Here is a 27,802-nt window from a genome sequence, read left to right as displayed (position 1 = left end):
AGATACTGGGAAATGATGATACATCAAAATCATCAACGATAAATTGCGTTGAATATGAAATTTTACACTTTCCAACATGCTAGATTTTATATGATCGTACCACATCGTCATGACATGCAAATATGTGCGATGCTTTCATTAAAATTTTAAAACAATTAATAATAACGTGTGAGCTGAAGCCTTACTTTTTCCATTGAATAATTTATCCTTTGGACACCGAAAATCATCATATCACTCATTTCGTTTCCATACACACACCTTGTCGAAAACTCATTGCTAACACTATCTCTGCGTTGTAGTTTTAAACCAGGACATTCCATATGGATGTACTGTACGTTCGTACACATTTATATACACACATCGGACCTCATCCTCTTTCGGCTCTGGGTATTTATTTCATACATCATACAAAATGTGCTTTCATTTCGTATTATTTTCAATGTAACAGTGAGACCCATTAGAAATACACTGAGTGCGGTGTGTCGGTGTGGGGGTATAGAGAGTATAAAATGTGTTTTGCGGTTAAAAACAAGTAGAGTGTTATAATCTGAATTATGGCGTTAGTGATATCTAAACCGAAACCACGTTCGCACTATACTATTCTATTGTGTAGTCGCGCCGAACTACCAGTTCGGTCTATATGAAATTACGTGAAAAGGAGGACGATGACCGGTGTAAATAGTTTATTTTAACAAATTGTCTGGGCATTTTTGGTGGGTACCATACATTTTTTGGAGCAATTTATACTTTGTTTTGATTCACTGATGCGGTTCTGGTTCTAATTTTTGAATATGCGTACATTTGGGGCATAGTATCTGCTATATATTTTAGTTACATCTCTGATGCATGGATACCACTCAGAAACATGATATGGAGATAGAAACCCACTGAACCTTAAAATGTTATCCACAATTTACATCAGAGCTTATTTTTTACAATTTCACGACTTCTTAACTATAGCAGAAAATTTTTTGTTTGACGTTTAAAACGTCACTTTGACAGATGGAATAGACCGACTTTTGATACCAACTGTCACAATTATTAAGTTAACTCCTAAAAATTCTTAAAAATTCCAAAAAAAAAGCAAAAATTGTAAAATTACAGAACTTTTTTTGAATAAGCCCTGCATTGCACATAAAGTTAGTTGTACACTTAATGCGATTTGAATATAATTTGTTTCATAATTCAATTAAAAATTGAATCGGCTGAAGCCATAATTACAATTTAACAAAATTATCCACAGCATCCGGATTAAAAATGCACCGCACTAAAACTCTATTAACTCTATTCACTCGTGAAAATTAACTCTCGCAAAATTGGAAGAATCTGTATCGACCGAAATGAGAAAATTTTAATCGAATCGTTTGCATATTCCATTAAAAATAACGACTGCAAGTGGAATATTTTCCCGAAGAAAGTTACCGGCTTATTTGAGTTTGTTCAGAAAGAGATTTGTCGAACCGAAAAGTGTATTAAATATTCCATCAAACGTACTACTTCTAAATGTTCTTAACAATTACTTATCGCCGTAAGTCGGATTTGAATGAATTAAGTCTTTACTATCGCTACACAATTAGTCGTGACAATCCACGCGACTTATTTTTAATGGAACATCAGATTATACATCGAAAATAAAAGTAGAAATTTCCAGATAGAGATTTGCTTAAATTATGCTAAACTAACAGAGAATTGAATTCTTATCCCACTGTGACTGTTGTCAAGATATGCATAAAATTGTACAAGTAGAATGTGCAATTTAACAACAACTCTTGGATGTTTTCGATAAAACTGTTTAGCATCATACCATCAATTCAAGATTAGAATGATTATCATTAATAATTTTTAAACAAAATCTAAGTCAAAAATGATTAAAATTCTTCGGCTGACGAAACACCATCATCATCAGACGAATCTATTGTCTACTGTTTGGAAATCTAATGAATCATAAACAGCAGAATACTACATGAATGAAAAATGTTGAGTGAATGTCTGACACACTCTAAACATAGCGATGTACGTCCAGCCAAGCATTATTTGAACCGAATATCATACTAATACAGACATTATTGTACCAAACGGAAGCGTCCGCATAACATAGATTTTACTCTTTAATCGAAATTATTTCAAAAGAAAGATATTCGAGTCGTACGAGCAGAGCTGTGTGTGTGTGCAATTTCGCTTATTGTTAACGAAGTGACGAAAAAATCTTGAATGGAAATTTCTCGTATTTCAATTGTTTTCATAAAATATCAAAAGAGTTCCGAATTTTCAATTAAAAAATATTTTCCATTCGCTCCGTTTGCATCGCAACCTTTTTCAGTTTGAAAAGAAAATAGTTTAAAATTGTTGAAAAGAGGCCAGAGAAACATTTTTCTTTGAGTTTATTGTGCCAGTACAATAAATGCAGATACGGTGTGAGTTTCTGAATGTAAATTATTAACCTATTGAATTGTAGAAATGACTGAAATTATTGCTTTACATTGTGAATGGAAAGTACGAGCGCACAGGGTTGTTGGAATTGGACAATTATAAATTGATGGAACACTTTAGAGGCTGCCTATTTCTACGAAATTATTTTCCAATTTATTAACTTCTTGCCATTTTGATGAAATACTTTATGGAAGAAATTGTGCGATTAAAGAACATTACTTTCACTCATAGTACTATTAGTTTCCATTTTAGTCTTATTGATTCTAGAGATTTTATTTTCTATTGATTTTGGGAAATATATTTTCTTAAATTTTCATACTTTTTTCCAAATTTTCTTGCATTTTCCAGAATTTTCCCATATTTTTCCAAATTTTTTCATAAATATGTTTTGAGAAAACGAAGGAAAATATGGGAAAATCTATGAAAATGTGGAAAAATTCAAGAAAATGTATTATCTAAATTAAACCCTTAGATAAATAGTGAATTATAGGAAAAATGAAATATCATTCATAATCAATAGGCTGACAATGTTTTTTGTTCTGAAGTATAAAAAAAACTTCTTTTGACATCGTCACTCTATTCGAAACGAAGTTAAATCAATTAAATTTCATTTTTCTTATAATTCGCTAATTGCACATATCAATTTTCTGTATTTTGACATTCACATGTGGTATCGATAATCGACGTTTTTAGCAGTTATAACTCATGTGGAATGAATTGTATTGGTTCCAGAAGTTGTTCCAGACACTAAATTGTAAATTACTGTTTGGCTGGGACATCTTTTAGTGGTGTGGAAGGCCAGAAAATGAGAAAAACCGGATTTGTGCGAGACGCATTTTCTGGCCACAAGACAACAAAATATTAGTTTCACTACCCACCCCGAAATTAAGGGAGAATTTCACAATTTCTGCGTTCGAACCATCGCCAGCGAATGTGCGTCTCCGATTACAAATTCCCACGCTCAACTTATGGATCTAACATCTTGACATATATATATTTCTACGCAAGCTCCGGATTAACATTGCCTGAATACAATAAACATTATCACTTTTAGGTATTAGGTAATTAATTACAACATTTTCACAAGTTATACGAAAAGGCATCAAAACGAGCAGATAGATATACACACCAATACACCGCCCTCATAGTCTCGGGTACGAAAAAAAAACAATTTATTTGTTGTATTTGGCCCTTGCGCTAATATTTCATCACAAGTTATACAATAAAAGATGAAAAATATTTCCTCTTTTGCTCAATGGTATTTTGGAACAATCAAAACGGTTTTTGTACTTTCTCTATTATAATACAGCACAATTCTAGATTTGTTTTGTATTCGCCTTGAGCTTTTCCTTATTGTATTCGGGTACTTTCTACATATATAGTAGCTCGACTCGTACAATCGTTATGTATGAATGAAAAGTGAAAGAAAATGTTTGGAGAAAAATGAATGAAAATGAACGAACGAACGGATGAATGACTGAATGGATAACCTAACCGTGCTAAATGGATTTCTTTTTTGTCTGCCTGAGTTGATAAAATTTTGATTTTAATTTGGTTGGATGCTTTAATGAAAATATTCTAAATTTACGACAGAGTTAACCGTTTGAACTCTCTATTCGTGTCTGCAGAGGTCCAACGCATTTCAAACGGTAGAAACTATTTTATTTTAGATCAGAGAAGCAATAGAAATACATCACCTCACCACAACGGTGAAGTGTATAAATACCTCGCCGCCCGTCTTTTGCAAAGTAACGAAGTTATTTCATTTCATAATTGGAAATTTTCATGCCATTACAAAGCGTACAAAAAGGGTTTTCTTGGCTCTTTGAAATACAGAAGTGGTTGGTTTTAAAAACAACAACAGATTTGCATGAGCGCTTGCACAAGAAAGAGGGGTCTTTTAGATCTGTTTCGATTACGACTAAAAAAGACGGGAACACAAAAATAGTCTCCCAGTGAGGACTTGGGGCTATATCATTACTCTACTAATTTCTGCCTGACTCTGATTTTTGAAGGCTCACACTAGCAATTCAATTGCAGTGATTTGTTTCTCAAATTGCATTTTAAAACAAATGAAGTACAAGATTTTGAGTCAAACACTATGACACTATTATAACAAACGAAGTAACAGATTTTGTCATAATAACGTTAAACACAAATAACAGTTGAAAATATGTTAAACAGTACTCGATTAACTTTAGGTATATCAAAGTCTTTTTATCACCTTCAGCATGTTATTGTAGACGAGTTTACTTGCATTGTACATGAACGAATCGATCCAATTTCACACAAAAGCCAAATTTATCCGTTTTTTCCACCCTATTCAAACGATTAACTATTGTATGCATGAATTGAAACAATAAATTGTAGGGTTACATAACGTTATTCATCGCCTTTTAACCGTTTTATATGATTTAGACCACTGCTATCGCCGTTTCCTAACACACGCATAAAATATAAGGAAGAAATCAACATCCAATAAATTAGTGTTAGTGATAGCTTTTCCCACTATAAAGATGCAAAACCATCAATTTTACTTACACCGTAATATTGCATCGTAATTTCAAAACTCGTTTAATAAAATGCAATTTTTGCAGAAAACAGCAGCAAATAGGAAACCTGATACTAAATTGCCACACACAAAAAATGGAAAAAAAAAATTAAAATTAAATTGTGAAAAATTGTGGGAAAACGAAGTCATAAAGAATGGAAGATCATAACACACGGTGCGGGTAACCTCCTATTATTCGCTATACATTCAGCTATATTACATCAGCCCTGTATATTAAATGAAATTCATGTAACTCAGACCGGATATTTCGAAAAGCCATTTATTATCAGACAAATCCCAGCAATTATCTTTACACTAGTGACTAGAACATCTTAATGCTGCTGCTCTTTCTCTTCGTTTTTTTTTCATATAATGTCGGTTAATATAGTAGGGTGGAACGTGGAGACTGCGAGAAATTCACTTCAACCATCCAAGAGCGAATTTTTCGATTTTCCTTTTTATGAATCCTTTTGTTTTCGGATTTATAGCGGTGAGATAAATACATTTTGAGGCATAAAAATATTGTCTACGTTTGCATTTCGGTTAGCTTTTTATTCGATTTTTGTTACATATTCCGAAGAAGGAAGAAATTTATTTTATTATCTTCGTTGCAGTGACAAGGATGTTGTTTTGTAGAGTATCAAATGATAGCAACGACAACTGAAAAAAATGTATATTTGAAGAAGAGAAGCAGTGCCGCCGTTTCCATATGGACACTTTGGGAAAAAGCCCGTGTTGCTCGAACAAATTAGCGTCGGGGTCTAAAAAAACGTTTTTTTGAGTCACCTACGAAATTCGGCCTCCAAAATGAAAATGAATATTTTTGGCGCAAATTTCAAAATTGACCTCCTCGGACAAAAACTTGAAGGTGGGATTAGTACTCGGAATTTTTTTTAGGATTTTTAAGAACTTTGAAGAACTTTTAGAAATTTTAGGTTTCAGAAATGTTTGAGAAATAATTCTTGAAATTTTCAAAATTCACAGATGTTTAAGAATTAATATTCCGAATAATGAGCCCTGTGTTTGAGGCGGCACTGAAGAAACGAAGAAGAAAAACCCACAAAAAATGCGAGCTGTTGTTGACGACGATAAAGATAAACTGATGAAAAACAACTAAGGATATTGTACAATAACGTGCTCGCCCGAATTATATATATCTTCTTACACACTGTTCCCTCCATCGCACCGCCAACATTATACATCACCTATAAGTATATATCCCAACCACCTACCTACATAATAAATCTTTGATTTATTTGACATATTCTTTTCCATATAAGTATCTGTATACACTTACACCTGGCTGTATATCAACCCTCTTTCGTTACTAAATCATATTTTGCTATATAAAACCGAATATAATTACAAACAATCATCATATTGTATAACATAACAAGTTAAACTTCAAGATGGTTGTAGATAGTCAGTGTTACAACTATAGCCCATCCCACGCATCACCAGGTTCACAATGTTTTTATTTAACGAAAAATTTATTAATCCGCCAGAAAACAACCAACAACAATGAAAGCACTATTTGTCATATATAAACCATACTATATCACAGACACCACGTATAATCTAAACAACGCATACGAGCAGTGCTGTACACACACACACGCTCGCACACTAGAGATTATATTAATAGCTTGGATATTGTTCGTATCATAGCCCCCATTGTCAGAAATCGAAACAAAAATAACATTGATTTTATCAGAACTTCCTCATTTAGAGTAATAATTTATCGACATTTTATCGTTTATTCAGTGTACAAATATAAACTTAACACACATCCTTCAAATAATATATCATTCCATGTATTGTACACATGAACACGTCGCCGTGTACACACACGCACACAAATGCATTTCGAATGGGTTGGAAAGGAGATAGATTCTTCTTTTTTTTGATTTTTTACTTCTCCAGAGGATATGTCACATATGGGAATTCATTCAAATCTATAAAAATGACCGTCCATAAATAAATCGACAGATGGATAGGCAATAAAAAGTTTATGGAGATTCTTTTCTTGCACATCGAACCATTTTGTACGCATTGAATTATCAAAATATTGTCGTGTAATGGTCGAGTTACTTTGCGAGGATATTACGCATTTTCGGTAACTTCTTCATGGTATAAAAGCGAACATAATAATTGCATGTAATGGTGTGCAATGACAAAATTATGTTCAAATCAGAATCGTAGACTGAAGATTGGATTTGATTTGTTCGTAACCTCAGTAACAGCCTCTTACCGCCAATAACAAGAGCATTCTGGACCACGCCTTGAAGTATGCAAACTTAGTGAGGAAAGTTAGGTGCTTAATTGATATCTCGCCTAAATGTAGACTAGACATTCAAATTAATCATATTTGGGATGCGTCATTCGGTTGCATTGCCTATATTCGCGAAAATATTTTCACGAATTTTCTCAAATTTTCGTGATTTTCTGAAATTTTCGTAAATTTTCGCAAAAAGTTTTTTGTGGAAATTTGAGAAAATGACGAAGTTTTGAGAAAATTTCTGAAAATATTTTCGCGAATATAGGCACTGTTGTATAGTTACAGTGCGGTTCTGAAAGACCTCTGTAACCTCTGAGTTGATTATGAAGCCAATAGCAGCAATATTTTCTAGGGGCTCCAACGATTTAGAAGAAAACGTTTTGTGAACTAACAGTTTTATGTGAAAAGAATCCACTGAAAGTTGCTATGGCAGCAATGCTAGCCCAATAAGGTAATGTATTATTTATAAAAGTTTAATTTAGTAAATAAATTGTATACTTAGCGTCATAAAGAAATACTTGATTTGTTGATTGGTTCGGCGTTTACCTGAAAACAAGAATTAGAAATGGTTAATTTTCATGTGAAAACTTGTGTAAAATAATTGAAAATGAAACTTGAACTAAAATTATTTGGAGGATTGTGAGCTCGACGTACTCTGACCATACCTGAAAGATGATTATTTTACTAAACTCTGGGAATTCTTCGGTTTCTGTTTGTTGCGAAGTAAAACTGCAGAAAACAATGTCCCATGCAGTCACGGTGTGAGTCGATTTTTCTAAATCATTTTAAATATTTGATTATTCGGAAAACTAGGTCAATTATAATGTTATTATAACATACTGCTAATATGGCCACACCGCCCCAACATGAAATCCTAGTTGTTTTGATAATTCGGTGATATAATTAAATTCTAAATGCAAACACACCGACCGTTTGTATAGAAACATAAATATTCATCTTAATCCATTTCAAAATAATAACAATGTTCCCGGACCCAGAGTCCAGGAAGCGTTTAATTAAATTATTGTACTGTAAATTTTGTGTTATTCTGGAATTTATATTTTGAATTGAGCAATGGCTATACAAAGGAATATACATTCATATACTCCTCTGTTTAACGCAAAATTTTCAATTTGATTTCGGTCCGTAATTGTTCCCATTTCCAGGGGTTGATCATTATTATTCGATAATCGGACTCTGTTCTTTGAATTTTCATGTGTCGCTTGTCAGCATTCATATTCCTTTGCTTTACAATTTCATTTATGTAGTACGCACAGTGAGATTCAACATTAAGGTTTGACTCTTGTGCTTTTGTTTCACCTGGCCTTCTTCTTGTTTTCCAATACATCTATGTCCGTACACGCATATGATGAGAACATATCGAACATACCAGTGTATGAAAGCAAAAACAAGAATAGACCGGCTAAAGCCTGGTGAGGTCTTTTTTCTAATTTCTGTTTGGAACTACCAACTACCAACTATTTGACCTACCAAAACTACCACATTTTCGAATTGCAATGTTAACTGTGAACTATCGGTTATCAGATAACAGATAATTATTATTTGCCTGGTGTTGATATGCTCATGGTGGCTTTGCAATTTTGAATGTCAATCCAGCTCACAACTACCAAAACTACCGACTACCAAATTTTCGATTTATAAATAGGCGAGCAGTTAGAATAACTTCGTCAGTCGGTGCGTAGTTCTTGAATAGTAAACATCTCTTCCCCAAAAATTACGTTTGGAAGTCAATTATAGCCTTGGTAGTCCAACTACCAACTACCAAATTTTCGAATTGCAATGTTAACTGTGAGCTATCGGTGATCAGATAACAAATAATTATTATTTGCCTGGTGTCGATATGCTCATGGTGGCTTTGCAATTTTGAATGTCAATCCATCTCGCAACTACCAACTACCAAAGCTACCGACTACCGACTGAGAGCTACCAAAACTACCAAATTTGTGGAACAGACAGACAGACAGACAGACAGACAGACAGACAGACAGACAGACAGACGGACAGACAGACAGACAGACAGACAAACCGGCCATAATAGGGTATTTTTTCTAGAAGAAAAAAGACCTAAAAACATAGGCTAACAAATAGACACTGCTTTGCCAATACACGATTGTAAAGACCTACTAGGTATGGTTCATACGACTTAGTCGTCTGTTATCGACAACTACTTTTAATGTAAACGGTTATAGCTCCGGCTAGAGTCGTTCTTTTATAATGTTACAAATAAATGAAGTAATAGATTTTACACCAAACAGTATTAAATCTTACACTAAAGGAAGTAACGGATTCATAACGAAAAAGGAAAACATGAAAGTCCGAACCAGTTTCTCAAGAGACAACATCATATATTAACGATAACGATAATTTAGGTCGTTAGATAAGAAGTTCCTTTGATTTGACACACATTACACAATATCCAAACAATCGGTGTTCACCTCATGTTCGGAATTTCGATTGTAAGTGAATGCTGTCAACCAGAGCTAAATGTTACCTTTGCATGCAGTAGTTTTGAAAGCAAAAGACCGAAAATTCCTGGGATGCATTTCCTGAAAGCATTTGGGTAAACTATAGTCAATTGTAATGTATGTTACCTGGCTACTGACTATGGTCATTGTTTGGAAAATGAACTTGGCATGTGCTGTGCGCATAACAAAGACTTCTCATCATGATTTAACTTAATGAATTTTCGTTGTCCATAACTATCTAGAGCTAGAGACTTGTCACCATGCAAGCGGTTGTTCGAACAGTTACTGGATTTATAACAATTTATATTAGATAAGAGTCAAACAGTCAGTTGAATTGCGTAAAGCAAATATCGAGTAACAATAAGTTGTATGACACAGAAAAGACCGTACTGCATCGGTTGAGGGAACAAAGGAAACGAGTTTTAATTGCACAGCACAAACATTTCACTTATAGCTGACAAATTTATTTGATTACATCTTAGGCAGAATGCACATCCCGTTCGCATATTGAATTCGCAATGGGAATATTTAGAGTCATGAACGTTTCCCAGAAATTAAATCCTCTAAATCATAATAATATCAAAATTCTTGGAAAACTGAGCAAATTAACATTTTATTCATACCGTTCATGTTACTAAGCAACTATTTTACTTTATAGCCATTTTCTGATTGTGGCAAAGAAAACGAGGATGGATGGGAACACTTCTCATGTATATTAAATTATTATATCTCTTCGTTTCGTTGTGTACCCACAGAGCATCAGTGGAATACATTGCAGACACGTACATATATATATATGTATACTACACAATTCTCTATTCTATGTATAATGGAAAGTAAATAGTTATCTGGCTTTTCGGGAATGGTAAAATTGTGCTAAGGATTTATGGGCATAGTGTTCGGAATAATACTTACCCGAACAACATTAGTACAAGGCACCGAACGAGAGTGAGCGAGAGAGTGAGACGAAATGAAATACATTTTTGGGAATGATGTTTCGAGATAATTAAATTATTAGATAGAGAGAGCATAATAAGGGTTAATATGTGAATGTTTATTGAGTTAAGACTTTAAGTCCGTTAAACTTCATTTGTAGAAAATGAAAATTTATAATTTTATTTAATCCATTGCCACCCATACAGACAATCCGTTTTTATGTGTATTATCGTGTACGTATCTAACACATTCGTTCTACAACTTTTCATTTTATTTGTAAATCGGCTGGGCTGTTATATATACAGATTGCTTGTTCTGTATTTCTTCGAGCAACGAAACTCGTGTACATCATTGAAGAGATTTTAGTATCATGGGATTTAAAGTGGATGTTGGATAAAGTTTGACCTACTTAATTTAAATAACAACTTTTTCACCATCTTACCAACATAAAAGCGAAAAAGTATTTTCGAACAGATAGAAGGAGCTTCAATCCTCTTTTTTTTAAATGCTTAGTTAGCAGGACCAAGAATGTACATGATCAAAAGATGAAACTAAGCTAAATGAAAAACCTTTCGGCAATAGTCAACTAATTGTGGACTCTACAATGTAGAGGTGGATATCCTTCCCTGAGGCCTGATAAATTGAATTTCCTGGTTCAAATTTGATGGAGGCTTATAAAAGAAAAACGTTGAAGTATTACAACGCTTCACATGTGGGAGGTGCGGAGGTGGGCTTAACTGTTTTCTCCATAAAAAGCTTTGATTTTTTACACGATATTTCAAAACAAATACAAAGGTGACAGTTTGGGGAAGAAATGTCGATTTTCTCCTCTGTCCAAATAAGAGGTGAGAAAATATATATTTGCTCACCCGAACTGTCGTCAGACGAAGCGTCAACAAAAGATCATTTTTGCATGGCCTTTTGAGTAGATAAAAGAATCACATCCCACATATGAAATAGTTATTTGATTAATTATTGGGATATTCTTCGGTTGCGGTCAGTTGTTATTTGTTTACGGAGGGGAGAAAATAGGAAATTCCAACAAGAGCGATGATTATTCCCAAGCGAAGTGAGACGAGCCAAAAAACATTAATTTACCATACCATTTCTCAAAACACAAACAAAGTGGCAGTTCAGGTAAGAAAAGTTCTATTTTCTCCCAAGGGGAGAAAAAGTGCTGAGCTTTTCTCACTAGAAATGTCATTTGACAAAACGCAATTTTCTCATGGCCTATTGAGGAGGGAAAAATGTCGGAAATTGTATTTCGAGGGTGCCCTCTTAATACGTAAGAAAATAGTAATTTTCTAACATCAGATGAAACCTCGGGAGCCTTTGTTGTGAAAAACGTTGTGTTGACCTCGGGAGAAAACAGGAAATTACATTTTCTCTCGTGACTTCACCCTTGAAATCAAATTTCCAACTTTTTTTTCGCTCCGTGAACAAATAACTATTTTAACGATCATTTCATCTCGCTTTGCACAAATAATTCTGATCAATAGCAATAAACTGTGTCATGTCACCACAGAGGTACATAAATATATTGTAAAAATGGAACAAACTAACGAATCCAGTGCCAATAAGCCATTTCTTCAACAACATCTATCATACAATAAAAATGCAAAAGTGGTAGAAATATCGTATTTATCTCGGTCAAGTGCAGTCAAGTCGCCGATAAATTTTCATTTGACTGAATTTTTCTTGTTCAGCGAATTAAAGGTTTTTTTGTACGTTGAAGATTTGGTAGTGGGAAATTTCTTCTCATGTGTCTGGTATGTACGTAAGAATCTTTGAATTTACTACACCAACATTAAAACATCAAAAAGGATCCCTTGATATAAATTTAGGGATATTGATGTTGTTTGATATAGATTTTCGCTGTGGACTGGAAAATTTATTAAAGAAATAAATTCTCCACCGCATGGAAGATATAATTGAAACAGCCAGAAAAGTTATTACGAAGCGAAAATTATGTGTTCCAAGTGCGATATTGTGCTGTGCACTGAAGCGATACTATTTTATAGAGCTCTTCATACAGCAGACACCGTTGATATAGGTGTGGGGTGTGTGTACCATATACCATATGAGGATGCCTTAAATCCATCTCGACGTGTAAACGTTATAACAGTCTCGTGTATGTTTTTCTACGAAATGGATTTTTTTTCTGTACAGAACTAGTATTAACACTGCATATTATAATGTAAATAATAAATTTCATGTGCAATACAGGATGCAAAGTACATCATTTATGAATGGATTATGCCTCGGATGATGCAAATATGTTACAAAATGAAATTTATTTCCAACGAATTTGCATTTATAATCAACAAAAATGTAATTATGCCGTACTTGAAGCTGTGCAAAATTTTAATCAACGTGAAAATCAACAGTTTTATGGATTATAATTGGAATACGATGACTATGGCTTTATGCTACAGAATACTGAATACGGAAGGAACATTATATACTTTCAGACCACGCCAGATTAATGTTAGGTTTTTCTAGCACAATTGTCGAAATTGGCGAAATTTTCGGGATGCGAGAAATTAAGGTGTAACTTCAAAAGTTTTCTGTGAACCATTTCAAATTGGAAAATTGTTTATTTTGTGCATGATGTGCTGTTATACAGAGTATTTGAGTAAGACTAAAAAAACGAATATTCTCGAAAACCACTTACCGACATCTCAACCTATAGCATACTGGACTCTTCCTAACATGAGTACTATAACTACAAGTGTTCGCTTAAAAGTGATAATGCGTTTGCGAAAAAAATTCAAAATGATTCTTCGTACAATGGTATACCAATGCCAGTGCAGTAATCAAATAGAATCGCGGATTTTTTTGGCAGAACATTTTCCCATATTTTCTGGCTCATATTTCCCCTAATTTAAAAAAAAAATTTTTGGAAAATTCGGAAAAATGTGGGGAATGATTTTCCCAAAAATACTTCCCAAATAGAATAGTGAGTGCCTCCCTGAAAACTGTTACAAACGAATGGTTCCAATTTTCTTGAAAGCAAAATCGATTAACAAACGAACAGTCTACTAACTCGTTAAATGGTGGCAACGAGGTTCGTTGATCCGTTTTATGTCGATGTCAACGACTTCATTCCAGTTGGGTGCAATGCCTGAATGGAACTAAAATTGCAATTGACCACATATATCAACACATCTATAAAGTTATCTAACGTAGAAGAAAAAAATCGTCAATTGTTGAAGTGAGTGTTTAAGACATGCCAGATAAATATTTTAGCTGTGAGTCATTTTGAAAAATTGTTTATTGTTTCAAATTTCAAGTTATATAAATGGAGAGTATCTTGAAGAAGAAAACATTTATTAAAATAATAAAGGTGCTGCCCTTGTAACAAAGGTTGCTCATACACACAGCGTATCCCTATCCATCTATCACTTAAGACATTACTTAAACTAAAAACAAATCGAATTTAACAATATAAAATCGTCGTCAAACAACAAAAAAAAAAAAAAAATTTCAACTGTAAATATGCTGAGCTATTATATGAATAGTCTTTGTCAAAATTAGCTCGGACACATTTTTAAGCTCGGTCTTATCAAGCTTAAATTGGTCAAGTGGCCAGAAATTGGGCCATACAATGAACTATCAAAAATTAGTAACTTCATGTCAGGAAGATTCAATAAAGACGTCCATATATTGCACTCCACTTTTCCATTGTGACCACGTGATCCCTATACCTTCTTCATACGGATTTCCTCAATTTGTTGAGGTCCTTAGATGTTCACTAAAAAAATATTCTCTAAAAAGAAGAAAACAACGGAAATATAAAATGTTTCCGCGAGTGTTTTAATTTCACAGGCAGATTCACAATCGACAGAGGTGGATTGGGAATTTCAACATAATTAATTGTGACTTTTGAGAAAATTGTGAACATGGAAGTGGGGAGTGTCTCAGGACTTATTTTTCGGAATTTTGATACTAATAATAATTCTAAAATTCGATAAACTTCTTAAATTTGAGAATTTTAGGAATATTAAGAATTGTCAAAAATACAATTGCTAAAAGGTTTCTATGTGCAGAATGAGCACCAGCTGAATATCACCAGCTGGTGTTCAAACAAAAACACTTTGTATTGTAAACAATTCAAAGACAACCTACACACAGTGCATTTCTACGTTAACGTCATCTATGCGCGCACATAACACGTATGAATGAAGTAAACACATTGTTAAGAATGTGTTTTGATTGTTTATCATATAATAAGTGTGTGTTAGTAGATGCAGCTGGTGATATTCAGCTGGTGCTCATTCTGCACATAGAAAAATTTTAAGAATTGTACTTGAAATTCTTGAAAATTCTTTCAAATTCCCGAAGTTTTTTAATTTTCAGAATTTAATTCTTAAAACTCTTGAAAATTCCCAAAAATTGTGAAAAAATTAAAAATTCGTAAGAATTCCCGTAAAATTTGCCCTCAAGACAGAACATTACTAAGCTATATGCCACATGTTACTTGAACTATGTATCGAGGTCAAGTTAATCAGGAAAACACGAAGGATAAATGGATGAGTCAAAATATTCGATTATTAGGACGTAATACGTTAATCAATAGGGACATAAGGAGTAACTTAAAAACTCCAATTCAGAGACTTTTTCTACTCGATGGGCAAACGAAATTTCCATTTATTGTAACAAAAATATTTCTGCGCCAATATACGAGGTTCCACACGTTAAAAATCCAACACTGATTGTCGGGCAAAACGCAAACCAACTGCATGCGGTATTTCGAGTTTATAATTTCTTTTATGCTCGACTTTCTTTTTAAATTAAATTTCTCTGAACTAAATTTAATACTTTCGTTAAACTTTTTTTAAGACTGAGAAGGGTAGTAAAGAATATGAACGTCTAAGACAGCGGATAGTTAAAGAATATGAACATTTTCTCCGGTAAAATTTGAGCAATCTCGTTGCCTTTAACTCAGCAAAATATAATGGCAAATTGTAAAAAATTAAATTCCTTTGTCATATACCACCGTAACGTTGGGATAGGAATTCATTTTTTTTATATTTAATTAAGTTGCTCGTCTACATTTGCATACGTGGTATTTTTTTATTGAAAAGGATAAAAACAAAACGGTAATAAACACGATATTGTCGGTGTGTATACTGTATTCACACAGCAAACAAATGATTTAAAAAAAAGCCAACCAAACGAGTCAGTATTTTGTTTAATATTCCCATTATCAGACCCAAATATTTGATAACAAAAGAGGAAAAAAAAGTGAGATACAATTCATCAGGACTTAATAGGAACATAAAAATGACAAAAGCAAATTACGATGTCATAAATTTACGTTACAAAAAAGGGGAGCAACGGCCTTTTGTCAGAGACGAATAAATTATCAGATTACATGCAATAGTGAAATGAGTGTTGGCCGATTCAAATGGCAACAACGGAAATTAAAATGAGATCCTTAAAAATCCGAATTTTTCAGCTCGGGATAGAAATGGGTTGATTTCATCATTAACTAATTTATTTAGTATTTTGGGTCGCTTTTTGAATGTTATGTTACAAATGTGCGCTTTGATTCAACTAAAAAAAAAATAATTTCGGATTGTCTCTAATTACACTGAAAAAAAAAACCTTACTCACAAGTGACTGAAGTGAATGAGGAAGGTACATCAGCCATTCGATTTTTATTTTTCTATGTGCAATAATTCGAGCTAACGAAAATGTCCTACAATAATGAATTTTCAATTGGTGTAGAATTACAATTTGGAAATTTACATGTAAATTTAATTAGAATTTGAATTGTTATTTTCAGCTGTAATCCCGTACATAATGATAATGTGGCATCAACGAGACGTGTTGTTATTTTGTTGCAGTAACACTGATGAAAGGGCTGCACACAAAACAGTTGAGCGAGAACACTATTGTTTCAGATACAGATTATCGTTGGGATTTGGGAGCGGGAATCATTTCGAGCTGCATTTGCATTTATTAAAAAAACAAAAGAATTCCGTTCAGTGGCAATGTGTTTAGGTTCAGAACGGTGGGTTTCGTGAATAGAACTGAGTTAAAAATTTTGGTCATTCTCGTTATGTGTCTGGTTAGTGTTCAATCGTTCTGACATTCAGCGACTGTTCATACATTCCCACATTTTCCTGAAATTTCCTAGATTTTGTCCATATTTTCCTTAATTTTCAAAAAAAAAATTTTTTTGGGAAAATGTGGGTTTCCCGAAAAAGTTCATTGGAGCTGCCGGAATAGACCAAGAAAACCATCTTTTAGACCATTATTCCCTTGACTGAACGTCAGGGTCTTATGAAAGAAAATACCCTTAAATGTCCGTAACGCTAAGTTCACTTTGATATTTTGAAAATGTTCTACATTGGCAAAAAACGTTAAATACAGAAAACGTCCGTACACTTGTGGACTCGATAACTCGAGTAATTCTTTACCGATTTGCAAAATTTTGGTTTTAATCGACGGAGAATGAAAATCATGAGGTTAAGTTCGTAGATGGACAATATTGGGGTAATGAGATGGGAGTAATTCTCAAGGGATTTTTTTACTTGTTACCGCGATAACTTCACTAATTCCTATCCGATTTTCAAAGATTTTGTCTTAATCGACGAAGATTGAAACTCTTGAGGCTAAGTTTGCAGATGGATAATGTTCGAACAACGAGATGGGAGAAATTCTACACAGACGCTTTCTCCTGTTACCGCGCGATAACTTGAGTAATTTTTACCCGATTTTCAAATTTTTTGTTTTAATTGACAGAGAATGATATTGGAGTAGTTAGTTTGGAGTAATTGTAAACATAACTTGTTATACCACGACATTTTTGCAACAGATTTCCAGAAAAATTTCTTATTCTGGATTTCTGGTCTAACAATTAAGAAGTACTTCCCAAAAGAGTAATTCTCATCTCAGAGGCTTCAAAAATCAATTTCGACCAGTAGCGTAATTCATGTGGTTAAACTCGATCATTGGAATTTAATTGGACTAGTAATCTGGGATATACGACAATTTTTGCGTAAAATCCGTATTCTTAAAAGAATTTTTTTCGTTCCTAAAATGTTTGAACGAGTGTGAACGAGTGTAATTCACACGAGTTATATTTTTTCATGAGGTAGGCAGGAAATACGCCAAATTATACTCAGACGCTTTTCATTGTTATCGTGATAACTTAAGTAATTTTTACCCGATTTTAAGTTCGTAGATGGATAATATTGGAGTGAGGTTGGAGTATAATTGTAAACACAACTTGTTACCGCGACATTTTTGCAACGGATTTCCAGAAAAAAAATTATTCGACGAGTGAGTGAATCTGGATTTCTGGTCGAACAATCTAGAAGTCTAGAACAATCTTGCTTGCTTGATAACACGATAACTCGAGTAATTCTCAGAGGCTTCAAAAATCGCAGATTTGAAAATATTAAGTGTTTTCGACCAGTATCCAAATTCATGTGGTTAAATTCGAACATTGGACTTTATTGGACTGGTAATCTGCGATATACGACAACTTTTGCGTGAAATCGTGTTCTTAAAAGAAATTTTTTCGTTCCTACTAAAGTGTTTGCATGAGTGTGAATTTTGTCAGAGCGAAGCGAGGGCCGTAATTCACATTAGTTTTTTTTTTCAAGAGGTAGGCAAGAAATGTGCTTTTAGTAGACTATATAGGAGACTCATATTAGGAGTAAGACATCGCTCGCTGGACCTTCAACTCATAGCTCTTTTTGTTTCTTCAGGAAATTAAGTAAATATGAGTAAAATGAAGCATGTGATGACTGCTGTTATCTGAATAAAAGAGACATCACCTTTTCATGTGACTTTAATGTTGTGATCTCAAAAACACCACCTCATTTAAAAATGGTTAGAAAACTAAGACTGGAATTATAGAAAAAAATAGCCAGTCAAGGGACCAGCCCACCCAAGAGGTGGGGCCTAGTTTGAATATTTTCGTTATTTATTATAATTCCTTTAACTTGAAGTGAACTGTAGAATCTGAAGTAGAGCTGAGCCAGAAAGGTACTTTATTTGTACGTATTTCATGCCCTTCTTTTGATGCCATCAGCATGGAATAGATTACGTCCACGTTTGGAACTTATTATTTTGCCAAATGTGGCGCCTTCGGCTCGAGCTGCAACCACACAAGGCAAAATACAAAGTTTCAAACAATTACGAGTGTCTTTACTCACGAAGCGCACAGGAAATACGTTTTAATGCTCATATCAATGAAGTAATGAAGCATTTCATTAGGGCTTAGTGAGTAAAATCCATCATATTACTCGAGATAAAAGTTGAAAGGTTACGTTTTGCTGTGTTATTTGACTCGGTTTCGTATCGGAATAAAGGACTATTAAATGCATAGGGAAATCAAATAAAATTGGACATAAAAACCTTTTTCAAAACTCTGATTACTTTCAGGGTTAAAACTCTTGGTGATCACACCTAGTAAGTATTTTCAGAAAGAATTTATTGTAGAAATATCTAAGTCTCGATGAAAATGAAAATTACTGCGAATTACATCAAGTGTGCACAAATCCCTTGAAAATAACAATTCCCATATTTTACGTGACAAATAGAAACGAAATTCAAAGGATTTCACGTAAAGTCCAATAAATTTTGGTTTACCTTTGACATTACTAATCGAAAATATCTCACGCCATCAAACAAATATTACCAAACTTTTTTTTTCTCTATTTCTTCTTCCTTGCCAAAGTCAAATCAAATCTTTTACTTCAATTATTGATCTGCGATTTACCTTTCCTTTTATTTCCAGATTTACCAGAAATTCAAACAAAGTTTCCGAGAAAATCTCATAACTCATTTCATCTTACTCACACACAAAAAAAAGCTCTGAAACACTTTGTCATCACATCAAATGTACTAGTGATAACTGTCTCCAATATATTTTACAGCTAAACGAGAATGATGTGCAGAACAGATATATATGTAACTGTGGGTATAGAGAGTCTATATCGTCATAAATTTATGATAGAATCCATTCACTTTATAGCACATACATGCATGCATACGTACATATATGTAGGTCTTATCTAATGCTGTATAGAAAACTTTGTCACGCCGAACCGCACAGTTGTAGACTTTTATATAAATAAAAAAAATAAACTTAAACATTTTCCCCATACAATGTTCCTTCAATCTAATGTATTTATGGGAATTCTCACTCAAATCATATCGAACGAAAATGTTCAAAGAAACGAAGAGAAAGAGGAAGAAAAAAAGGCGATAACTCCCTTCTTATGTTTGTTTCTGGTCTATGGGTGGAAATGAGTAGAACAAACACAAGAAAAAATTTGCGACGACACAAAATAAAAATTGTTATTAAGTTTTCGGGAAAAGTTTTGTCACACACATCTCCAATATTTTGATCTTTTATCTTTATATTTTCAATTTAATTTCACAAATTTTCCGCAGCTGTAGCTGGAAAATGCTCAGTTTTTTCTTCTTCTTTCGTTGATAAGACTCTTGAAATTACAATCAATCATAAATTTTCTTTTCAAACTTTATGCAACGAAAGCACTCTGTATCTTTGTATTTGATATCGAGGTGGCACTAACTGTTTTAGTAGCATTGCGATACCTAATTAAGAATACCTCAGAAGTTGATTTCATACTATCGCTCTATAATAAGTGGTTTCTATCGAAGGGGAATAGTATCCAGATGAATATATAGTCAAATGTTTGACTCAATTTTTGTTGGTTCTCTAGATTTTGGCTTCCCCCCCTCCAAAACCGTGTTTTTTCACATAGTTTAGCTTCCCAAAGACAAAATATTGAAAACTAAAATATAGTTTCTTCGGAGAAACCTCAGAGTATGCAATTCTGAACAAAATTGTCTTGAGAGGTGGCAGTGTAGAAAATACAGGGTGGTCCGTCATTGCAGTCAAAGAAGAAAAATGATGAAATATGAGTTTCTTTTATCGCAAATTCGTTTCTCAATGCCAAAATTTTGTAAATAAAAATATTTTTTCTACGGAGAACCGTCAGAGTATTAAAATTATGAACGAAAATTTCCTTGGTGATGGATCCGGTGGAAAATATAGTGTGGTCCGTAGTTGCGGTCAAAGATGAAAAATTAGTTTCTCTCAGTACCAATTCGTTTCTTAATATGCCCACCAAAATATTGAAAATAATAGTCCCTATAGGAGTCAAAGCATTAAATTCTGAACAAAGTATCTTGAAAGATGGCTTTGTAGAAATACAGGGTGGTCCGTATTGCCCTTTCATAAATTAATTTTCTAAGTTCAGCCTTTTTTATTTTTCTGTGGAACATAATACCAAACTAAGGAATTTTATTTCTATGATTTTGGCGAAAATGTATAAAACACTAATATCTCGTCATCTTCCATCATAAGGATTCACTCGTTCAGAAGAATCAGAGTGTAATACTCTGGCTATTTGCTGACAAAAACAACCACTTTCGCAACGTTTTCCATACAACGTTTTATGCAATTTTGTTGCAAAATTCACTTTTTCATGGTATATTGATTTACTTTTTATCACTAGTGACAAAAAGTTATATGGAAATCCTTTTTGTCACTGGTGATAGTACATCAATATACCATTGAAATGATGCATGAACATTTTGCGACGGAATTGCATAAAATCATTTTTCTGTATTTTCAATTATTTCAATCCAATACAAACTTTCCAACAATTTCTTCTACAGCGAGTGTTTAAATTTGGTAGTTGAAGATAATTTTGTATACGGGTTTGATTTTATTTCGACGGGTACAAGAACAAGGTCGTAGAATTTTATTAGCAGTACAATTTGAAGTGCTATTAATGTGCTGAAATTGCAAAGTTTATTATTTGTTTACTAACACAGCAGCGTTTTTTATTTAGTACTTCAGAATGTTGACAACAATTTTCTTCTTGATAATCTATTCCTTCTCATGTTGAACTTGCTCATCGTTTCTCGAACTTAGTATTAATAGGGCCGAGTCTTTACCATAACTCTCATTTATTAGCTCGTTTGCTTCAGAGCGACACAGTAGAACTTTTGAGATTTTACCTTAATTTTGGGTGGGGACAATACATTTTTATCATGGTGTTATCATAGATTTTTACATGTTGATCGTTTTTCGAACTAGGTATAGTCTTAACAACTTTTTTTTATGTCCGAATCAAATCGACACAATAGAATTTTTGTGACAGTTTAACATAATTTTGTATGACTTACTAAATGCTCTCTCTAAAGCACTCGTACAAAAAACAGTTGACTCCCTTGAATGTTCGTAGTAGAGCAACTTTTTAGTTATTCACATAACTAGGGATGAAAAGTTGAAAAGTCGAGTTCATCACACGGTTATAACGAACCGCCAGTCGGTTATAACGAACCGCCAGTCGGTTATAACGAACCGCCAGTCGGTTATAACGAACCGCCAGTCGGTTATAACGAACCGCCAGTCGGTTATAACGAACCGCCAGTCGGTTATAACGAACCGCCAGTCGGTTATAACGAACCGCCAGTCGGTTATAACGAACCGCCAGTCGGTTATAACGAACCGCCAGTCGGTTATAACGAACCGCCAGTCGGTTATAACGAACCGCCAGTCGGTTATAACGAACCGCCAGTCGGTTATAACGAACCGCCAGTCGGTTATAACGAACCGCCAGTCGGTTATAACGAACCGCCAGTCGGTTATAACGAACCGCCAGTCGGTTATAACGAACCGCCAGTCGGTTATAACGAACCGCCAGTCGGTTATAACGAACCGCCAGTCGGTTATAACGAACCGCCAGTCGGTTATAACGAACCGCCAGTCGGTTATAACGAACCGCCAGTCGGTTATAACGAACCGAACCGCCAGTCGGTTATAACGAACCGCCAGTCGGTTATAACGAACCGCCAGTCGGTTATAACGAACCGCCAGTCGGTTATAACGAACCGCCAGTCGGTTATAACGAACCGCCAGTCGGTTATAACGAACCGCCAGTCGGTTATAACGAACCGCCAGTCGGTTATAACGAACCGCCAGTCGGTTATAACGAACCGCCAGTCGGTTATAACGAACGCCAGTCGGTTATAACGAACCGCCAGTCGGTTATAACGAACCGCCAGTCGGTTATAACGAACCGCCAGTCGGTTATAACGAACCGCCAGTCGGTTATAACGAACCGCCAGTCGGTTATAACGAACCACCAGTCGGTTATAACGAACCGCCAGTTGGTTATAATCAATCGTCAGTTGGTTATAATCAATCGTCAGTCAGATAAGCAACTGGCGGCGGTTCATTATAATCAACTGGATGACCATTACAAGAACTGGCGGTTGATTGAATGTACAATGAAACGCTAGCTATCCTAGTATCAGACCGCGTAATGAAATCTATCAGTAGGCTACGAATCAATGAACACTACAATAAATCCTGTCGATATGAGTAACGTCTTAAAGAATCAAAGTTATTAGATTTTAGATTTTTACATTTTTACGAATTGACAAAGTTTAGTTTTGAAAATAATCAACACCAAGTTCTCTAAAATTGTTCGAAAATGACAAAAATAATGTTTCCGTCACACGCCGGAAATTTTGATGAATTTCTCGCACCTGGCGAATATTTTTGTTTAGATCAGTGGATGCCCTGATAGAGGCTTAGCCTAACTTTACTATGATACCCAACATAGTAGTGACAGGTTCAGGATACTTTTTGGGATACAAAGTGAATAGTGTTCTTCCGCTCGAAACAGAATATTAATTATAGAAAAATACACGATTTATGCTGTTTTTGATTACTGTATCCACTGATTTAAAGATTCACCAGGTGCGAGATATCACAACTTTTGAAGTTTGAAATATTTTTTTCATTTTCGAACAATGATGCAGAACATGTAAGATATCTATGCTTGTCCCGTATCTACTGGACAATACCTATGCAATGAACCCCCACACATGTATGTCCATAGCAGGTAGCGGCAGATCACGGACAAAAAACACTCTTTTTCGACATTTGGTGGAAGTTCACCAGCCAATAAAAAAATATTAAATCTAAACGACTGTGGTTTTAGACTGTTAGGACCAAGGGCTATCTGGACATGTAAACAAAAAAATACCTCCGACAGAGCCTGGTCCACTTTCAAAAAAGTCCCTCATATTGATATTAACAATGACTGATTAGTACAATTCTGTACTAATGAATCAATTGGAAACTTAGTATTATTGCTTGCGATATTTTTCCAAAAAAATTGTGTGTAATGTTTCGACAAAGTTTGACATATAAAATTATTTTGTGTTGAAAAAACCGAAAAAAGTATCCAAGAGATTTGACTGAAAAATGGCATCCAACTTCAACTCGGGTGTATGACTCATTTCTGCCAATATGGACACCCACGTCTATTTTGCAAACACCATACAGTTATCAAACAATCAATGTCCTGATGTCTAAACGTTTCGATCATTTTTTTTAATAATCAAAATTAAACCTTGCGATAAACTAATTTGTGAATATTACGAGGTAACTATTTGTGTAACTTTAGAGATGGAAAGAAGTGCGCAGCACAAGTATCTTATTTTTTTTCTTTAGGCGGTTATTGAACCTAACCTATAACCTCAGCGTACATTTTGAATTCGTATTTTGAACGTTTGTGTGGTAAGAGGGTGCAATAGTAATTAAAAACAATTCGAGTGAATTGATAATCAACTTTCAGGATTGAAAGGCAAATATGCCACCCAAAATTACAGTAAAATCTCACAAAGTTTCTACTGTGGTGCCGCATCGAGGCGAACGTGTTGATGGAAACGCTGCTAAAAAGGTCAGCGATGTTCCATCGAATTCAGGAAGCGGTCAGCAAATAAAAATTTCTGATAAAGGCGTCGTTGTTGGACAGAATGGGAAACCTGTTGATTCTAGTTTACTGCCGAACGCATCAAAAGCGAAACGCGTTCCCCGTCGAATGACACATACTCCACCTAAAATTACGATAAAATCTCCCATACCTCCTGTTGTGGTACCGCGTCGAAGCAGACGTAATAATGGAAAAGAAGCCAAAAAGATCAGCGATTTTTCACCGAATTCAAAGACCGATCAGCAAGTGAAAATATCTGATGGTGCGGTCGATGTTGTTCCTAGTCTATTGCCAAATGCATCAAAACCAAAACGCACCCGCCATCGTAAACAAGTAAAATCGTCATGGAAGTGTGAGATAACGAAAGCAAAGCGTGAACAAGGAAAAGCATACCAAGGATATCAAACGTCCGGAAAAAGTGTAGTTCATGGTGTTGACAGAGAGGAACGGAAACTTGGCCCCAGATGCTCATCGAATTTTTGCCTGAAGTCAAGTAAAAGAAATTGTCACAACGTTGATGAAGGAAAACGAGTTGTTCTGTTCGAACAATTCTGGAACGATCTTACCTGGGACCAGAAACAAATTTACATTGCGTCGTTGGTCGATGTCGGTGACAGTGATGTCAAGAATTCAGACGATCCGCATCGAACTGAGAAAAAATATTTTTTAAAAATCGATAACAAACGGACTCAAGTTTGTAAAAAGTTTTTCTTGTCGTCCTTCGGATTAAATGAATGGATGGTTACAAACTGGGCGACAAACAACAACAACGGCATCATACCCGCGAAAAGTGTTATCAACGCTCGCCGTAAAGCTGAGAGACTTCCATCTGAAAAGTCAGTAGCAGTACAAGAAAAGAAAGACTTTCTACTCAAATTTTTCGACGACCTGCCGAAGATGCCGTCGCACTATTGCCGGGAACGAACTGACAAAAAATACATCGAACCGAACTTTCAATCGATGGCACAGTTGTACAGATACTATGAGATCTGCTGTAACGAATCGAACATTTCCAGCGATAAGTCGAATGGTGTGGCCAATGTACCGGACGGTGTGGTCAATGAAACGAATGGTATCGTGAATGGATCGAATAATGCTCACAACGGATCGAAAAATGCCAGCTTCAGTTACGGATATTTCTGCGAAGTGTTCAAGGACTTGAAATTAGGAATTTTTCAACCTAGAAAAGATCGTTGCGACTCGTGCGTTGCTTACGAAAATGGAAATATTACGGCTGAAGAGTACAATGATCATACGCTACAAAAAAATCGGGCCCGTGCTGAAAAAGATAACGACAAAAAAAAGGCAATTGCTGGAAAAGCTCATGTGTTCGTCTGGGACGTTCAGGCGGTGAAATTGACACCAGCAAACAAAGCAGGGATTCTGTACTACAAGTCAAAATTGAAGACCCACAACTTCTCCATTTACAACCTTCGGAATACGGATTGTATGTGCAATTGGTGGCACGAAGGTGAAGGTGGAATGGACTCGCCGATGTTCGTTACCTGCGCCATGGATTATTTTACGGAGAACTGCAATGATGACTTGCCGATCATTGTATGGTCTGATGGTTGCGGATATCAAAATCGTAATCAAATCCTGTCGAACGCTTTATTGGACTATGCAGTTCGATCTAAGAAAACTATCCAGCAAAAGTTCCTCGTCAAAGGTCACACTCAAATGGAGGTGGACAATGTACATGCTTTGATAGAGAACAAACTGAAAGGTCGAAACATCGATCTGCCGTCGGATTATTTGACAGCCACCAAAGAGTCTCGTTTGACTGTACCTTTGAAAGCCAGACTTTTACATCATGGAGACTTTCGTAATTACAACGATTCACGACTGTTTCGCTACAACAGCATTCGTCCGGGCAAAGGTGTCGGAGACGACACCGTTCAAGATTTAAGGATGCTACAGTATAATCCAGATGGTACAATCAGTTCCAAAATTGATTTCAACGGTGAATTGGAGCCACTTCCACGGATGCCGAAGAAGCCAACTATCAGCTATGAACAATTGGAGCCACTATACCAAGAAGAACTTAAATTATCTGTAAAACGGTATAGCGATCTGCAAGATTTGAAGGTCGTGTTACCTTCGGAGGCTCATGCGTTTTACAACAATCTTAAACACGAATGAGATTCAATTTATTTTGTAACTGCTTGCATGTTACATTTTGTTGCAATAATTTATTAAAACTTTTATTTACGTTTCGCTAAATATTAATTTTTTTATTTTTAACTTTTTGCATCCCATGTTCTAATTTATTGCATAATGAAATATCGAAGGTTAACTTTTTTCTCTATCGAACTAGAGGCCATTCATAAATGATGTCACGCTAAAATGACCATTTTTCAAACCTGGGGTTCTGTCACACTAAAATGTCTAAGAGTCAATGTTATAGGTATAGGAAAACCTATTCCTGTCACACTAGGCCCGAATCCCCCTCATTTAATAAGAAGTACAAATTGTTACCTCATCTTCTTGGTATTATGTTCCACAGAAAAATAAAAAAGGTTGAATTTAGAAAATTCACGCCGTAAGTGCGCCTAAAATTTGAATTTTAAGTGAACGATTCTATGAAAAAGTGAACCGAAAAATACATTTCAACGCTTCATTGTATGAAAATGACGCCACGTTAGAAAGACCTCCGCACTTTCCATTTTGAATTTCGACCGCACTTACGGCGTGAATTAATTTATGAAAGAGCAATACGGACCACCCTGTATTTCTACAAAGCCATCTTTCAAGATACTTTGTTCAGAATTTAATGCTTTGACTCCTATAGGAACTATTATTTTCAATATTTTGGTGGGCATATTAAGAAACGAATTGGTACTGAGAGAAACTAATTTTTCATCTTTGACCGCAACTACGGACCACACTATATTTTCCACCGGATCCATCACCAAGGAAATTTTCGTTCATAATTTTAATACTCTGACGGTTCTCCGTAGAAAAAATATTTTTATTTACAAAATTTTGGCATTGAGAAACGAATTTGCGATAAAAGAAACTCATATTTCATCATTTTTCTTCTTTGACTGCAATGACGGACCACCCTGTATTTTCTACACTGCCACCTCTCAAGACAATTTTGTTCAGAATTGCATACTCTGAGGTTTCTCCGAAGAAACTATATTTTAGTTTTCAATATTTTGTCTTTGGGAAGCTAAACTATGTGAAAAAAACACGGTTTTGGAGGGGGGGAAGCCAAAATCTAGAGAACCAACAAAAATTGAGTCAAACATTTGACTATATATTCATCTGGATACTATTCCCCTTCGATAGAAACCACTTATTATAGAGCGATAGTATGAAATCAACTTCT

At 34.8% G+C, this 27,802-nt stretch overlaps 2 protein-coding genes across 3 annotated transcripts in view; one reads left to right on the top strand and one right to left on the bottom strand.

The window, feature by feature from the left end:
• LOC119085176 (protein turtle) overlaps positions 1-27,802 on the bottom strand; it is a 215,078-nt gene that overhangs the window by 88,387 nt on the left and 98,889 nt on the right. The window lies entirely within an intron of this gene.
• Positions 21,869-22,902, top strand: LOC119085514 (extensin-1-like). Its single transcript, XM_037195928.1, has 4 exons — positions 21,869-21,920; positions 22,009-22,452; positions 22,497-22,667; positions 22,727-22,902. Exons 1-4 carry the CDS (start codon positions 21,869-21,871, stop codon positions 22,900-22,902), a joined length of 843 nt encoding a protein of 280 aa, XP_037051823.1.

The sequence above is a fragment of the Bradysia coprophila genome, unplaced genomic scaffold (genome assembly GCF_014529535.1).
Source record: "Bradysia coprophila strain Holo2 unplaced genomic scaffold, BU_Bcop_v1 contig_94, whole genome shotgun sequence".
Taxonomy (NCBI): domain Eukaryota; kingdom Metazoa; phylum Arthropoda; class Insecta; order Diptera; family Sciaridae; genus Bradysia; species Bradysia coprophila.
Note: the sequence above shows the minus strand (reverse complement) of the source record. Positions and strands in the feature narration are given on the sequence as shown.

What these genes read in the sequence shown, in the direction of transcription:
- LOC119085514 (XM_037195928.1), top strand. Translation starts at nt 21,869, where the DNA reads ATGCTCTCTCTAAAGCACTCGTACAAAAAACAGTTGACTCCCTTGAAT. An exon ending in TTATAACGAACCGCCAGTCG is followed by an intron (nt 22,453 to 22,496) that starts GTTATAACGAAC and finishes CCGAACCGCCAG; the next exon opens with TCGGTTATAACGAACCGCCA. An exon ending in TTATAACGAACCGCCAGTCG is followed by an intron (nt 22,668 to 22,726) that starts GTTATAACGAAC and finishes ACGAACCGCCAG; the next exon opens with TCGGTTATAACGAACCGCCA.